Raw genomic sequence first — 17,702 nt, forward strand, 5'->3', positions numbered from 1 at the left:
TGCTCAGTGGTCTCGCCATCTTCATCCTCTTCGACCTCATCGCCGTTTTGGTCGATCTCGACTTTTTCGACGTCGCCATCCGACATTTGCTCTCGCCCTCCTGGCGCTACGATATTATCAATCTGCAGCTGTGGTGCAGGTGGTTCCGTAGCTGCTATTTCATCATTTCGCGTGGCTGCTTCCGCTGCCGCCGCAATGGTTGCGGCCGCGGATGTTCCTGCTTTATCCATCTTCTCCTTCTTTGGTGCCATGATAAGCTCGAGCAACAACCACGGTGGGCACCAATGTTGTTCTAGGCCAAGGCCTTCAAACACCGGTTGCTGCTCAAGCGAAATCAAGCACATGAAATGGGTAAAATGACATTTGAATGAAATAGGGAGAACGATTCCATTGAAATTGTTCCTTCTCCCCCCTTTACATTCCCTCAACAGTGGCTATTTATACATGCCCATGGGCTTTCCATTGGATGTAAATGCCCTCTCAACTACTACAAATTCGTGGAATATTCCCTGCAGCTTTGGGGCTTGTTCGCCATTCGGATCCCCCACCTGCCTCAGAGAGCGCCGACCGGGCAAGACCCGACCAGTTCCGCCTCATGTCGCTTGTCCACCTGATCGGGCGGGCCCTTGGGCGGCAGAAGTTGTCGGGCACACAAAAGTAGCTGGCTCCTCCTTTGGCGAAACATGTGGAGACGATCAACCAAACCGTTAATGACTATTCGCCAAAAGGAATAACCACGAACGACTATGTGCCCTCCTTTGGCGAAACCTGCAGAAATGATCAACCAAACTGTTAATGGCTATTCGCCTAAGTGAATAGCCGTTATCGACTACGCGCCCTTCTATTGTGAAACCTGCAGAAAGGATCAACCAAACTGTTAACGACTATTCGCCTAAGCGAATAGCTAGGTTAGCCAGTGAGCCACTCGCTTAGAGCGAAAAGGAAAAGAACTAGATACGGCTCGGCCCCAGCCGCAGAGTCCATCTTTCCGCTATAGCGAAAAGGGGTGTCTGAGGACAGGACGGTGAGTGCCACCCTCGCTTCACTATGGCAGGGAGGGGGCTCGACTCATCCTTTTTATGGTATATGGCCAGCCTGTTCACCTTTCATTATAGCAAAATGCTGAGCGGCCGGAGCCTAACTCCCGTTATTCCGTTTCCGCAAGAAACTGGGATGGCGATTGAGGCTCTCAGGGTGCCCATAGGCAGGGAATGCCCCCAACAATGGGGCTTACCTCCAGGAGTCAAACACCGGTGCAACAGGGGCGGTGTTGCGGGACAGCAAATGGGATTTTTATGGCTGCATCAGCGTGCGGGATGGATTCGTTGGGCTAAGCTCTCCTTGCAGAAGCATAGGCATTCAGAGATGTCGTCCGGTTCATACCACAAGGTACCATGGAGCACATCTTGGTAGAGATTGATTCGCAAGAACTGGCCTTGCTGTGGAAGAATAGAAAGGAACCGATCAGAGGTCTCTGCAGTCCTAGAGGAAGTTGAGGAGATAGCTTCGAATTTCTCTTCTTTCTAGGTTATCCAAACAAGAAGATCGGTGAATTTTATAGCTCATTTGTGCGCCCAAAATTATACATCTTTGTTAGATAATTTTGTTTGGTCTTTACCTCCAAGCTTCTTGTAGCAATATCTGCAATTCGATTGTAATAATGCTGTTTAATGAATGAAGCAAGAGTTCCCAAAAAAATAACAAGTGCAATCAACTTTGCACATCAAGAACAGGAATATTATACTATGTTGCCGGACAAGGAACAGTGGGCAGCAAAGACCTTGCTATGGCAGTCGTAGTGGCGTCGGGCTCGGCCAGGCCTGACACAGCCATTGGCAGGTCTTCGGCATCCAGCGCGGCCAGGCCAGACACAGTCGCGGCCAGTCCTGGGGCAAGCATGACCATGCCTGGAGCGGTCACGGCCAGGCCTAGGGCAGCGCGGCCAAGCCTAGGGCCGGCGCGGCTAGGCCGGGGTCGGCCGGCACAGCAACACCTAGGGTGGGCACAGCTAGGATGTCGCTGGGCGCGGCGCCGCGGCCACGGCCAGGGCGAGCGGGCGGCCATCCAGGTGGTCAGGGCCTTCCACGGCCGCCGCGTCTCTATCGAGGAAGGTCGGGAAGGGCGGCGCGCTACGTATCGATCGGGGCTAGGGCGGAGAAATACCAAGCGGACGTAACGAGCGCCCAGGGACAGGACAATTTCATAGAAGGGCAAATACGTCCATTCAGGTGACAAATAATTGAAAGAATACTTGAAAAGAGACAAAATACATATAATGGCAAGAAAATCAAGTTTCTCATGTTTGGAGGCCTATTTTTGCGAAGTCGACGATACAAATGGGGAAACAACGAAGCGCAACCATGAAAGTCCCAAATATGCATTTCGTTTAATCGCGCTATTATTCCACTATTATCTTTAAGGACACTTTAGCTCTACTAAATACTGTTATTTGGCTAGCTGTCAAAACTTTTAAGTATTGCTAACTCTGACAAAGAAAAATATTGTTTTTTTACTTTATTACGTGACTATAGTCACCTTAATTATCGTTGTCTTCTTTACTTAATACAAATGATGTAATGAACCAATAAAATTATAGTGTTATTTATTGTTGAATGAATACAAATGTTGATTATATTCATGTGTACGTTAATTGATTGAATGACTAAAGTAATGAATACGTAGATATGTTCGCCTAGAGTGGTGAATATGTATTGGAGTTTTTGTGTTTATGAAATTTTCTTGTTTTCCAAATATTTGTGCAGAATTGGTTCAAACTTTCTATGTTTCTTTAAAACAGTTAAATAAAATAACTTCTACTACGCACGTGTTTGGTTCAGATTCTGCAAAGTGCCTTTGCTGCCAAAAATAGAACGCCAACTAAACGAGTGTCACGCGAAGGTGCTTTTTCAGAAACAGCTATTTTTGTGTAGTATAATTTTTACAATAACTTGAACCATAATTTTTGCTTTCTATTTTTCTAAATGGGTGGAAATAGAGAGGCATTTTATAGCTGTTTCAAAAGAGATAAAGAGAAGGGGTAGATTTCATAGTTATTTCAAAGAAAAACAACTTAAAGCTTTTTCACGACACAACTTATAACAGCTTTATTTTCCACAAGACTTACAACAGCTTTTTTCACAGCACATTGCTCACAATAGCTTTTTCACGGCTCATAGATAAACCAAGCAGATCATATACCGCACGTGCAACAACATCACACCAAAGAAGAACAGGAGCGCTCAATCGATAATATCGCACCACGTAAACCTTCATCGAGCATAGGAACCGAGTATGTAGGTTCAGTTATTCGGCTCCAAAACGGATGCCGCCGCGCTCCGCCTCATCATGGTATGCTTGATCAGCCTGCCGTAGTCTGGCAGGGCCACCTTGGCCGCGTCAAGCGAGGCGAAGCGCTCGGCCCAGGCCGCCAGGAGCGGGGTCCTGGCGGCGTCGAGGAACTTGATGTTGACGCCGAGGCTGCCGAACAGTGCCTCGGTTGCGCGCACCCACACGAGGAGGCCGCCCAGCGCGACATCCACGTACCCGACGCTGTCGCCACCGAAGAAGGGTTTGCCCTTGGAGCATTGTGCCAGCGCGCCCTCCAAGGTCACCACCGCGGCGAGCATCTGCTTCACCAACTCGCTCATCTCCTCACGTGTCCTGGTGCCGTCAAGCATCATGAACCAGGGCTGCACCACCTGCATGCGCACCCAAACAAAAGCGTCATCAGTTGAGTCTGCAGCGTGCAGCCGGGGTGCACCGAAACAATAATCTGCACGCATCAGCAGTTCTCATATATATATATATATATATATATATATATATATATATATATATATATATATATATATATAGGGAGAGTATATTCAGTAGCCAGCTACAAAATAAGTTATTCTGTAGCCACCTCCATTTACGATAATTTTATATACTAATTTACGATAATGTCAATACATATTTACGATAGTTGGGTTACTATAACACATGGAGATATTTACCATAACGTTAGTAAACCACTTAGTATAGAGTTACTATAATCTCGTAAATTAACATAGTAATTATCGTAACTCAAAGTGGCTACAGAATAAGTTATTCTGTAGCCAGCTACAGGATAGTAGTTATATATATATATATATATATATATATATATATATATATATATATATATATATATATATATATATATATATATATATATATATATATATATATATATATATCACGCAGCAGGAGGGTAGGACGTCGATAAGGTAACCTTACCTTGGTCTCGATAAAGGCGGCCCAGAAACGAGCGATGGCACGTTCATAGGGGTCAAAGGGGAGGAGCGACGGCCCAGCGTCGGGGAATGCCTCCTCAAGGTAGTTGACGATGATCATGGACTCGCATAGAACCTTGCCCTTATGGAATAGCACGGGGACCATCTTGTGGACGGGGTTACTCTCAATGAGGAGCTGGCTCTTGTTGTTGATGACGTCCTCCTCTTCCATGTACTCGTAGCTCAGGCCCTTGAGGTGGAGTGCAAGCATCACTCGGGATCCGAACGGACTGAACCAAGTGTTCAGAAGCTTCAGGTCATCGCCTCCACCTGGCATTTCCTTAGCTTCTTCCTGCGTGTTGATTCTTGTTTAATTTTTGCTGTATGTTGATGTGTTTGTTTCCTCGCCGTGTGAGTGTGATGTGATTCGAGCGACGTTCAAGCGAATATATAGAGCTTGGGCATGCATTGCTTAGTCCGTCCGTCGTTTGAGGCTTGGAGCGACTTCTATGGGCAAACGGCGTTGTTTATTAGAATCTTATGCGAGGAATGCGACGCAGTAGTGGTTCCCCATTTGTTTCGGGATCATGCGCAAAAGTTAAAGCCCGGGCATAGGTCCATAGTTCAATAGAATAAGATAGCATTTCATATCTCTGCCAATCTCTGAAAGGAGTCATATATATCTTCTGGCAAATTAAGAAATAAACACGCGGCCGTAATATAAGTGCGTGATTCAGGTGTTCCAGTTTGTTATCATGCAAATTAATGATTGTGAATCGTGCAAATCACTATTATAGCATGCAGATGAGTGGTAGAGATATGCTCCATATATACAGTTTTCTAATTGAAACAGAACTAGTGGCAAAATGATTAAGAAATGATATATTAACTACCAGTAGATCGTTGACCTGATTTCCTGATAGAGATTCAATCACTAAGTACTCACATTGATCCATAATACTCCATATGTAGCTGTCACACACATGCTTGCTCGATCTATTTTTCACGTGTGGATGCTTTAATTTGCTCGTAGATATCCGCTTGCAAGTCAGCACGACGAGGAATAAGTTTTGCCAGCGGCACCGGCAACTTAGGGCAATTAAGAATAGTGGTCTCAACATGAGTGGCGTATTGTTTTTAAGAAAAACGAAATGCATGGCCCAATTTAGAATTCTTTTCTTCCAGGAGAGAGAGCTGTAGCCTGTAGGAATGCTTATAATTAGTTGCTGATGGTAATTGATCATTCAAATTTAACACGGCCTTTAAGTGAAAATTATTAATTTCAAATATAATAACTTAAAATGAATATACGAGCTTCTAAAAGAAAAAGACTGTCTAGACTCTAGATCATGCAAATTGCCGATTCTTAATCATGCATATTACTAGTAGATCGCTTGCTGATGCAAATTGAAGGCTGCCTGGGCATCGATCAAATCGATGCCGAACCGCTCACGTTTGTCCCTCTCCTCCGTGCTCACTGGATCCAATTAAACCAGCTTTGCTAAAAGACTGAGGGCATCCCAACCCAGAAAATATGGGATAGTTTCCATACTTGCTAAATTACTAAGAACACACCTATAGAAACTATGCTTCCAATGGATAGTTTCTAAAAATAAAACATTCATCCAATCATCTATAATTTGTTGCTAAATTAGTAAGAACACACCTCCAGATCTCTCGTAGCATCTACCAATCAAATATCTATATATCTTGGTTTTCATGTAGACATGGTGTCGCGGGTAGAGATGAAAACGGTATGGATATTTTTCAACCGTATTCGAAACCGAATCCGTTTAGAGGGGTTGAGATATGTCCGTATCCGAGTCCAGATATCCAACATCCGATACCGTATCCATATCCGAATACTCAAATCGCATATTTATGATGTCGATATCCAATCGTATCCTATCCAACATAGTTGACACTATCCGTATTCGAATATGAATCCGGACAAAAATATGAAAACAAATGTAATATCGGTGATATCCGTCCGTATCCGATCCGTTTTCATCCCTAGTCGCGGGTTCGTAACCACGGTGAGCATCGTTGTTGTTTGTCAGAGGTCGATGTGTGGGTCTCCTGTGGCTCGGACACTCAAAACACGGAAATGACATAACTCGATTTATCCTAGTTCAGGCTTCTAAGCCCTACAAGCAATATAGTGATATTCATTTATAATAGTGAAAATCAAGAAAGATCGGTAGGGGATCGCTCGGTGCTATATATCCTAGAGTTCGCCGGCCTTGGCCCCTCGATGTTGGGCCGAGTTGGAAGCCTTTGATCTGTCTCTATACATCTCTATCTAGTTGTGTTCTTCTTCTCTCTGGGAACTGTGCCTCCCCTTATATCCTGAGGAGGACATGATGTACAAGTCGGTTTGGTTCTAGTCTATGGTCCATGCACCGGGTGCATGAGTCCTCTGTTGCAGCATTGTTGGATGCATCCTTGTCATGTATGGGAGAGACAATAGTGTCACAACTGCTCCCTGACACCTCTGCCTTTGTTCTATCGCTTTACTATCAGAAGCTACCTGTTGCAGCGCAACCACCCCAGGTGAGCCGTCTCGAGGCTTCCTTGGCCTGCAAGAAGCCTCTGTCTGGAGGGGCTAACGAGCGGGTCTACACTACTAGAAATATCCACTTTAAAACAAAAATCTTAATGACGATTCCGAAACTGTCATAGAAGATCCCTTTTTATGACGAATATTTCTGTTTTGTCATGGATCAGTGGTGAGGATCTTCAAACCCTCCCTATCTATGACGAAATCAGATATCGTCACAAGAAACTTCATAGAAGAGCACAGGGTTTCATCACAGATCACACGCGCCACTCATTTGTGACGATCTTCTTTAATACTGTGACGAATTGGGCTTCGTCATTGAAATAATTACACATCTATGACGACAATATTCTATATGTAACGAACGTTGCTTCGTCATAGATCTCCGCACTGTACTTTCTCCATCCGACGTGTACATGTGGGACCTACAGTTACTCATCCATGACGCTTGTAATTTGTCATAAAAGTCTCCGCTCGATCCTTTCTCCATGCGACGTGTATCTGTGGGACCCTTCTCCATCCAACCTGTGGGACCCGACGGCTTATGTGTCACGTGTACCTGTGGGGCCTTTCTCCATCTCCATCCGACCTATGGGACCCGATGGCTTGCGTGTCACTTGTGCTTGTGGACCCTTGTCCATCGACCTATGGGACCCGACGGCACCTTTCTCCATCTCCATCCGACCCGTGGGACCTAATGGCTTGCGTGTGACGTGTACCTGTAGGACCCTTCTCCTTCTCCATCCGACCTATGGGACCTGATGGCTTACATGTGACATGTACCTATGGGACCCGATGGCTTGTGTGTCACTTGTTGCCACCAGTGTTTAATAAATTCAAATTCAAAAAAAACCATGAGACCTAGGAGTCAAAACCGGGACCTAGAGCAAGGAATAGACCGTCTTCACAATCGCGCTAGATGCCTAGTTATGTTGACATGTCTTTGGAGCCCTCATAGTAATATACATTCTCTGTGTGGATAGGTTGACCTATATATTGGATATATCCTCTGTAAGTGGAAACAAATCTATGCCCATTGGACTTGCGGCGGCGGCGGCAACGAAGGATCCCAGGTGTGCTGTGGTGGCTGAGCAGTCCATTTGGAGGTTAGGCGGCATGTCTTCCTGGTGGACCGTGGTGGCATTGGCATCCGTGTCCATCGTGTGCCGCAGTAGTGGCGACAGATCTGATCCGCATGTCTCCTTTCTTGACTTTTCCTATGCGCTTCACTATTTTGGTCCTTGCTTGACATGAGGTATACAAGAAATATTGTAGCGTTGCAGATCTGGTTAGGCCAATTATGATGAAAAGAACTAGGAGGTGGCACTGGTTGGTTTTCTGCTGGTGTTGGTACAGAAAGTGACAAACACGTAAATATTTATAGTTTTGCCGTACGTTGTGATCGGAGGTGGCCTAGCACTCAATGACACAGGGTTTATACTGGTTCAGGCAACGTGCCCTACATCCAGTTTAAGTCGGTCGATGACTTTATTCCTGTGCCTAGGTGCTCGAAGTTTGCAGTGGGGTTACAAACAAGAAGGAGAAAGATGGGGGGTACAAGAGGTCTGGTCGGACTCTGGTCAGAGGGGCCGAGAGTGATGGGAGCTCCGCTATGTGCTATGTGTTTGAGCGTGTGCTCGAGATTTGAACCTGGTGGTTCTGATGTTGTGTACTAGTGAACTTGATCGATCTGAATCAACATATCTGTTGGAAGAGAGCGCATCCCCTTTTATAGATGAAGGGAATGGCCTTACAAGTGAGAGGGAGGGAGTACGTTTGCTGCTAAGTATTGCTGCCCACACCGGCAGGTACAAGATGATGGTAGGCGTCCACAATACTGTTGAATGTTAGATGCACATGGGAGGTTGTGTCGTCTTCTTTAGGTATAGCAGATGTCAGTACCTGCTATATTGTTGATGCCGAGAGGCATGCAGGGGGTTTTTACCATGTTCGCCTAGTACGGTAAATGCCAGCGCCCAGAACACTGTCGATGCCTCAGAGGCATGTGGGGAGAGCCTTATCCTATTTGTCTGGTATGAGAGTTGATGGCGCCCACAACAATGTAGGGAAAATGTCAGCGCCTACAACACTGCTTGTGTTCTGTCATGCCAGGGAGGTCGTAGGGTACTATCCTATAGGTGTACAGGGTACAGTCCTTGGTATTGCGGTTGACTTGAGTGGGCTACCTTACTTTCTCCGTCCGTTTTTTGGTCCTCACTGAGTGGGCATCCCCAGTTGTCTCTGATTGCGCCAGTTGGAGAGGAGTTGTAAGTAGGGGCTCGGTGCATCCCTATTCGGAGAAGCGGGTCATAGTCAGAAGTGGTGTTTGGCTAGGCCTTCCTATTGGAGAGACCGTCTAGAGGTGGGCTGGGGACCGAAGCGAGCGCTCTGGTCGGAGAGGTGGGCCGAAGTCGGAAGAGGGTGTCGTTCCTCCTCGGCCAGGCCTTCCGGTCGAAGATTGGGTCATCCTTCTAGCCTGTCGTCTAGGTATTTCGGTCGGCCCTTGAGTTGCACGTTGCTCGCAACGTTGTCTATTTGGGCTGAGCCTTTGTTGGGAAGCCGGTCCAAGAGGGACCCCGGGTTTATGAACCCAACAGGAGCCCCCGAGCCCTCGGGTGATTTGGGTAGAATCATCTGGGGGATTTTTGTCTTGACGATGGGTGCGTGGGAGCGCACCCGCGGGTGTAGCCCCCGAGCCCTCGGGCGATTCGGGTAGAATCATCTAGGGGGTTTTGTTAGCGGGTGTGTGTGCGTGTATTTTAGTTGAGTCAATTATTTTTAGTTTAGGGATTGGACAAGACGGAGCTCACGGATCCTGGCGTTGGTGCGTGCCGTGCCGTCGAGGCAGTTAGTTTTTAGGGATCGGACGAGACAGAGCTCGTGGATCTTGGGATTGGTGCGCACCGTGGGATCGGGCGAGTTGGAGTCATGGATCCTAGCGTCGGTGCAGCCCGCTCAGCCGAGGCAGTTAGTTTAGGGATCGGGCAAGACGGAGCTCGTAGATCCTGGCCTTGATGCAGCTCATGCAACCAAGGCAGTTAGTTTAGTTTTTGGGATTGGGCGAGACAGAGCTCGTGGATCCTGGGTGCAGCCTGCGCAGCCGAGGCAGTTAGTAAGTTAGTTTATTGTTTTGGGATCTTGAGCCCTCGAGCCTCGTTGGGCTTTGGTAGGGGTCGGTTTGAGTTTTGTGCATTACCCCATCCTCGATTTCTCACAACCAGAGGGGCTGAGATTTGTCGCTTGCCTCGATCGCTCGGGCTCGAGTGACATGCTCGGTGAGTTCGCTAAAGGGTATGATCGAGTGGATTCTGGGTCCGTTGTTCATGACAGGGTTAGCATAGCCCTCTTATGACATTCCACTGCTCCTTTACCTGCAACCCAGCAGATGCCTAGGTTGTTCCGAAGACTAACCCAGGTGGCCTGCTAGCCTCCCCTTGATGTAGATTTTGTGGGCTTGGCGAGAGGTTTAGGATCGAACGAGTAGGTTGAGATGACCCTGTCTGCTTTGGGGCAAACTAGGCTAGGGCTGCACGGAGCTCATCTGTGTTTTCTCCCCTGGCTCTATTTGACATGGGGTGGCCTCGAGCCCTTCGTGGGCTGGCCTTCGAACCCCGGTCGTTCATTGCTCATGTTGAATAAGGCAACTGCTGCTTCGTGACGCAACACGAAGCGTTGTGATGCATTTCGCTGCACGTGCGATGGCTTAGTTCCTGAGCCCCTGGGCGATTCAGGGCCTTAATCGTCTAGGGGGTATGGGCATATGGAATGAATGCGTGTATGAATGTATGAATGATTACATAAAGAAATAGTGAGGGTCGGTAGTGTTACCTTGATGACTTGAGTGACGGGGTTTTAAGGGTCTCTAATCATAAATGTCCGACCAGGACCCATGCTCGTTGTTTGTGACGGAGTCAGCATGACCTACATGGGGTGTCCCTTTGCTCCTTTCCTGTCTCTCGGTGTTTTCCTAAGCTGTTCGATCGACTTTAGGAAGCCTAATGGTCTCTATTGGCGGAGATCCTGTTGTTTGGGTTTTTTCCAAGTCGTGCCTAGGGAGGCGGAGAGCCGCCTATGCATGTTGACACTTTGGTTTTTGCGCTTGACGTGCAGTAGTGGTGGGCCATACCTAGGCCACGTCCCGTCTGACCAGGTGTCGTTCCATCGGTCAGTGTGCGTCCCATTGGTCAGGGTGCGTCCCACCATTTCCCATTCGCATTGAATGGGGAAGGGAGAGAGTTTTTCTCTCTGATCCTTTGCCCTTCTTTAGTTATCATGTTTCTTCCTTAAATAGGGAGAGGGAGAGGGCTTCTCATCATATTCCTTTGCCTGTTCTCCAACTATTGCCTCTCCTCCTTCTTCCTCCTCATCGAGAGTGCCTGTATGCTATGACGGTTCCTAAGTGAGAGAAAGGATAAGCGAGGGGGAGGACTTACAGATCCTTTTGTGAATTCAGAGCACGATGTCGAGCTAGAGGCTACCCGAGGCGGTGCTGGCCGTCTTTGCCTAAGAAGGGCGGCTTCCACCAAAGGAGGTGGCGCGCTGGATTCATCTATGAGGCCTTTTTCGGGATGGAGCCATGTGTGGATTTTTTCTGATGGATCTTCACCGGGCGAGCCTTGTTGGAGGGGAAGTTGCCCAGGTTCATGCTTGTGGAGGGTTCCGTGCCTGCAGCCGCTCAGTTTGGCTAGTTCATAAAGTTTGATGAGATCTCTTCCAGCCATGGTGGCCATACCTTGGTGGCAGTGTCCCTACTCAGGAGCTGCCTCGACTGCATGAGAAAATCAGGAGCTCCATGCTCTTCTACTGAGCATCTATGGGTACGATGCCCTTGAGGTACCTGTTGCGCTCACCGAAGTCGAGGGAGCAGAACTGAGTGGGTCCCTTGAGGTACCCGTTGCACTCGATGAAGTCGAGGGAGCAGAACTGGGCGGGGGGCCTATGGCGGTGGTTATGTCTGGTGGCATGTGTCGTGGCCTCTCCTTTGGCATCAGGCGATGTCATCAAGCGATTGCAGTAGTATTTGGAGTAGAAGTAGTTAGAAAATGTAATAGTTGAGTTTGTGGGTGAGCCCCTATGTGAATACATCAGTTCTGTTTTTGTGATAGAATCACTATCCGTTCGTTGTTTTTATCCTAGCATAGCTTTTGTTTTTATCCTTTCTTTTTCACACCTGCCCATTAGTTCCGTAGGCTATAGCTTTTAAGAACCTAGGCATGGCCCGTGGGGCTCGGTTGCTCATAACCGTAGGTCATGGCGGGGTGTGTTCGATTAGGAGTAAAAACAAAGTCATGTAGGGCAATTAAAGGAATGGAATGCGCTTCCATTTGGGGACAAGGTTGTTACCATGTGATAGTAAAAAAGAGAGGAAGTATTTAGTATTGTACCCTCATGGAGCCCCCGAGTGACCCAGGCTGAAAGTGTTCGGGCTGGGATGCTTTACAGGAGCAAGTGTTTGACTAAAAAGTGGTAAGACCAAATTTAGGGGGGAAATGGCATAGCTGTTCAATGTTCCAAGTGTTGGTGAGAACGTTGCCATTGTCATCCTCTAGTCAGTAGGCGCCCAGTTGGATTGCTTCTATTACCATATAGGGTCCTTCCCATGGTGGAGAGAGTTTATGTTTTTCCTTCATTGATTGGGTCCTCCGAAGCACCAGATCACCGACTTCGAGGATCCTCCCCCTGATCTTCCTTTTGTGGTACCTACAAAGAGTTTGTTGGTAGCGAGTGGAGCGGATGACGGTCGTCTCATGGGCCTCCTCGAGTAGGTCAACTATGTCTTGCTGAGCCTCTGTGGCTCAGTCATGGTCGAAAGCCTTCACTCTTGGGGTACCGAGGTTGAAGTCAGAGGGCAGCATTGCTTTAGCTACATAGTCCAGGAAGATGGGTGTGAACCCTATGGATCGGTTTGGGGTCATTCTTAGGCTCTAGAGGATCGTTGGGACCTCTACAACCCATCGCTCGACGTAGTTGTTGAGTCAGTCAAAGATGCGTGGCTTAAGTCCTCGGAGGACCATGCCATTGGCACACTCAACCTGACCGTTAGTATGTGGGTGTCCGACCGAGGCCCAGTCGATCCTGATGCCGTATCTAACACTAAAGTCTAGGAACTTGTTTCTAGAAAAGTTAGTCACGTGGTCAGTGATGATACAGTTAGGAACGCCGAACCGGTAGATGATGTCAAGGAAGAATTTGACCACCTCTTCCGAGCAGATATTGGTGATGGGCTTGGCCTCTATCCTCTTGGTGAACTTGTCGACTGCTATGAGTAGGTGAGTGAAGCCGCCTGAGCCCTTCTTGAGGGGTCCTATAATGTCAAGGCCCTAGACCGTGAATGGCTAGGTGATGGGGATGGTTTGAAGTTCCTGTGCTGGCTAGTGAGTTTGTCGAGCATAGAATTGGCATCCCTCACACCTACGGACGACCTCCTCTGCATCTCGTAGTGCGGTGGGCCAGTAAAAACCTTGGTGAAAGGCTTTTCCAAAGAGTGATCTCTAGGCCACGTGATGTCTGTAGATCCCGGCATGGACCTCGAGGAGCTGTTTTCCCTGGTTGGTGGGGATGCACTTCATGAGCACCCCTGATGGACTCCATTTGTAGAGTTCATCACCGAGCGCAACAAAGGTCTTGGCATGTTGAGCGATCCATCGGGCTTCAGTCCTTTTGGGCAGGAGAACCTCCTCGAGGAGGTAGGCGAGTAGCGGCGCTCGCTAGTTGGTTTGATCGACTGCCAATACAGTGACATCAGTGGGCGACGTTGTCATAGAGGCACTAGGGTCAGAGCCCCCAAGCATCGGCTTGGCATTGGGGTCGGAGCACCCGGGCGTCGTCTTGGCATTGAGGTGTGTCTCGATCGGACCTTCTAGGGTGCAGGGGGACGGCTCATGGAGATCATTGATGAAGACCCTGCTCGGGGACGGATCCCGCCTGGCGGCCAATTTTGTGAGAAAATCAGTAGCATCGTTGTCCTTCCGGGGAACATGATGTAGCTCGATTCCCTAGAATTTGTCCTCGAGCTTACGCACCTCTTGGAAGTATGCTACCATGAGGGGGCTTTTGCAGGAGGACTCCTTCATGACCTGATCAACAACCAGCTCCGAGTCACCATGAACGTAGAGTTGTGTAGCACCAAGTTTGATGGCGATGCGTAGTCTGTAGATGAGGGCCTTGTACTCCATGGTGTTGTTTGAGGCTAAAAAGTGGAGGCAGATGGTATAGCGGAGCCTACTCCCATCTGGGGAGATCAGAACCACTCCAACACCTGATCCGGGCGCCATGATGGACCCATCGAAGTACATTGTCCAGTACTCATGGGTGATGTCTAGGGTCAGTAGCTGGACCTCCATCCATTCAGAAATAAGATCCATGAGAGCTTGAGTCTTAATGGCGGTACAGGGGATATACCTGATGTCGTGGCCCATGCGTTCAAGTGCCCATTTGGAGATCCATCCCACGGCATCATGGTTGTGGACGATGTCCCTGAGCAGGTATGAAGTGACGACCATGATTTCATGGTCAGTGAAGTAGTGTAGGAGCTTCTGGGGCGCCATCAGCATGACGTATAGGAGTTTCTGCACCTAGGGGTACCGGACCTTGGGGTCGGTGGGTACCTCCCCACTGAAGTATATGGGCTGCTGGACCTTAAGGTGGTGTCCTGGTTCCTCCCTCTTGATGACCAGGGCGGCGCTTACCACATGGTTGCTGGCCATGATGTAGACAAGGAGGGGTTCTCCCCGTTCAGGAGCGAAGAGGATTGGGGCCGATGTCAGGGACGCTTTAAGGCTCTCCAGAGCCTGCTGACCTTTCTTAGTCCAGATGAAGGCATCTGTCTTTTTGAGGAGCTTATAGAGTGGCATCCCTCGTTCACTGAGCTAAGAGATGAACCGGCTCAGAGCGTCTAGACAGCCGGTGAGCCTTTGCACGCCCTTGATGTTGCGTATGGGGCTCATGTTGGAAATGGCCGTGATTTTTTTGGGGTTGGCCTTGATGCCGAACTTAGACATAATGTATCCTAGCAGCTTCCCCTTTGGAACCCTGAAAACACATTTCTCAGGATTCAATCTGATGTTGAACCTTTGGAGGTTCACAAACGTTGCAGCCAAGTTTGTGATTAGGTCACAAGCTTGAGTCATTTTGACCACTATGTCATCAACATAGACGGTGATCGTTGGTCTTGGCCGTTCGGCTTGATCAGGCTAATCAAGTGGGTTGATTTGGTCAGCAAAGCATTGCTACATGCACCTTTGGTAGGTGGCGCCAGTGTTCTTTAGGCCAAAAGGCATGGTTACGTAGTAGTACGAACCATATGGGGTGATGCACAAGGTTGCGAGTTGATCGAACTCTTTCATCATGATCTAGTGGTAGCCTGAGTAGGAATCCAGAAAGAAGAGGATCTCGCAACCTGAGGTGGAGTTGACTATCTGGTCTATGCGTGGCAAAGGAAAGTTATCCTTTGGACACACTTTGTTGAGGCTAGTATAATCAATGCACATTCTTCACTTCCTGGTCTTCTTTTTAACAAGAACAGGATTGGCAAGCCAGTTGGAGTGGAATACCTCTCTAATAAATCTCTTCGCCTATGGCCCTGCGCCTCTCATCGTCGAAACAACCTAGGCATTGCTTAGCGGGCTTTGAGCCTAGGATGAGGCGTAGCGCGTGCTTGGCGACGTCCCACGGTATGCCCAACATGTCAAATGGCTTCCATGCAAAGACATCATGATTGGCGTGCAAGAAATCGACGAGCTCGCATTCCTATTTGGCTAGGAGCTTGGTCCTAATCCACACCGTCTTGGTTGGGTTGGTGGGGTCGATTCCCACCACCTTGGTTTCCTCGAGCAGGCAGAAGGCCATCGAGGAGTTTGGTTTGTTATAGTCTAGGACTGCTGGGGTCGATGACTCCCTGAGCCATGGAAGCTCAGACGAGTTGATGACCGTGGTGGTGAGCTCAAAATGCTCGCGGTCGCACATGAAGGCGTGTGAGAAGGCACTGCTCATGGTGATGACATCATTCGGTCCCGACATCTTCAGCTTGAGGTAGGTGTAGTTGGGGATTGCCATGAATTTAGAGTAGCATGGCCGCCCCAAGATGACATGGTAGGACCCTAGAAAGTCCACCACTTCGAAGTTGAGGACCTCCGAGCGGAAGTTGGCTCGGTTGCCAAATGTGACGGGTAGATCGATCTGCCTGAGCGGGTATGCCTGCGCTCCCGGGATCACCCTGTGGAAGGGGGAGCCTGCTGGGTGGAGTTCCAATCGGGGGATGCGCATGGCATCGAGGGTGTCGACATTGAGGATGTTGAGGCCGCTGCCTCCGTCTATCAGCACCTTGGTGAGGCGCTTCTTGCGGATGATGGGGTCAACGATGAGTAGGTAATGTCTCGGTCTCACGATGTGGGAGGGATGGTCCCTCTAATTGAAGGTGATCAGAGATTCTGATGAACTGAGGAAGGAGGGGATGGCCGTCTTGGCAGCGCATGCCTCCCTAGAGCACACCTTGTGCTAGCACTTGGACCAAATGGCGTCGGACCTATCGAAGATCATGATGCATTCCTCAGGGTCAGGGAAGCTGTCTTCGTCCTTGCTCGCTGTGCATCCTATCTTGGCTGCCGCCTCTTTGCCGTCTCCTTCTTTCGGCCCACCGGCCTATCATAGGAAATGTTTGAGGAGCTCACAGTTCTTATAGAGGTGTTTAACGGGGTAGGCGTGGTTGGTGCATGGGCTGTCCATGAGCTTGTTGAAGTGGTTAGGCAGTCCCTGTTGGGGCTGCTTGCTCGTGCGATCAGCCTCGATGACCAATGCGGTGTTGTCCGATCGACGCCGATCCTTTTTGTTCTTCTTGCCCCTCTATGTGGAGGGCGCTCATCTTGGTCCATGTGCTCAGCCTTGCCTTTGTCCCAGCCTCCATTAAAGACCGCTCTGACTGCCTCCTCGCTGGAGGCATGGTTAGTGGCAACATCGAGTAGGTCGCGGGTGGTACGGGGCTTTAGGCAGCCAAGCTTGTGGATCAGTGACTCACAGGTTGTCCCGAAGAGGAATGTGCTGATGACGTCTGTGTCAATGACATCAGGGAGGGAGTTGCATCATTGGGAGAACCTGTGGATGTAATCCCGTAGGGACTCGCTGGACTCCAGCTGGCAGCTCTTGAGGTCCCAGGAGTTACTAGGGCGGACATACGTCCCCTAGAAATTTCCGACAAAGACCCTCTTGAGGTCCACCCAGTTGCGGATGCTATCATGTGGGAGGAATTCAAACCATGCCCGAACATGTTCCCCCATGCAGATGGGGAGATACTGAATGATGAAATAGTCATCATCCACCCCTTCGGCTCAGTAGGCGAGCCGGAAATCCTCAAGCCAAATATCGGAGTTTGTCTCCTAGGTGTACTTGGTGATGTTCATGGGCGGTCAGAAGCGCTATGGGAATGGCGCTCTCTGGATACGCCAGTCAAAGTCCTGTGGTCCTAGGCCCTTAGGGCTGGGACTCTAGTCGTCTTGCTGGCGACCATGCCTAGGCGCATTTCACCGCTTCCCTCGATAGTTCGGCTGGGATCCATGTCATCTTCCCTCATCGCCGCCCTATGGATGTCATCATCATGCCAGGCCTGATGCTGGTTGCTAATGACGCTGCGAGCATCTTGGAGCGGACTGGGCTATTCACGTAACGACAGTCCTTGCGGAGCAGGCGCCAGGTCAGACCATGGCGTAGCTGCTGCCTCCCGAGCCACGCTCAGTGGCTATAGCAGTGGGCGGATGGAGCAATCCATCTAGCATGTTCCCGCTCCCCCAATGGGGAGAGATGGCATGTGTCGGAGTCACGATGCAGAGCTTTCCACCTGTTGAATAGCGGCGGCTTCTACCAGCACCCAGAGGTTCCGGTAGATTGCCCACTCCTAG

The 17,702-nt window shown here is 49.1% G+C and overlaps 2 protein-coding genes across 2 annotated transcripts; both read right to left on the minus strand.

The window, feature by feature from the left end:
• Positions 1 to 3,299: 3,299 nt before the first annotated feature.
• LOC136491583 (probable glutathione S-transferase GSTU6) lies at positions 3,300 to 4,590 on the minus strand. The gene is made up of 2 exons (XM_066487885.1): positions 4,258 to 4,590; positions 3,300 to 3,698 (listed from the first exon to the last, which is right to left on the minus strand). The coding sequence occupies exons 1-2, from the start codon at positions 4,588 to 4,590 to the stop codon at positions 3,300 to 3,302; spliced, it is 732 nt and encodes a 243-aa protein (XP_066343982.1).
• A 9,218-nt stretch (positions 4,591 to 13,808) lies between these two features.
• On the minus strand, positions 13,809 to 14,360 carry LOC136461920 (uncharacterized). The gene has a single exon (XM_066461301.1). It carries the CDS (start codon positions 14,358 to 14,360, stop codon positions 13,809 to 13,811), a length of 552 nt encoding a protein of 183 aa, XP_066317398.1.
• Positions 14,361 to 17,702: the final 3,342 nt, after the last annotated feature.

This window comes from Miscanthus floridulus, chromosome 1 (genome assembly GCF_019320115.1).
Source record: "Miscanthus floridulus cultivar M001 chromosome 1, ASM1932011v1, whole genome shotgun sequence".
NCBI classification, from domain to species: Eukaryota; Viridiplantae; Streptophyta; class Magnoliopsida; order Poales; family Poaceae; genus Miscanthus; species Miscanthus floridulus.

What these genes read in the sequence shown, in the direction of transcription:
- LOC136491583 (XM_066487885.1), bottom strand. Translation starts at nt 4,590, where the DNA reads ATGCCAGGTGGAGGCGATGACCTGAAGCTTCTGAACACTTGGTTCAGT. An exon ending in CCGCCTTTATCGAGACCAAG is followed by an intron (nt 3,699 to 4,257) that starts GTAAGGTTACCT and finishes GTGCGCATGCAG; the next exon opens with GTGGTGCAGCCCTGGTTCAT.
- LOC136461920 (XM_066461301.1), bottom strand. Translation starts at nt 14,360, where the DNA reads ATGGCGCCCCAGAAGCTCCTACACTACTTCACTGACCATGAAATCATG.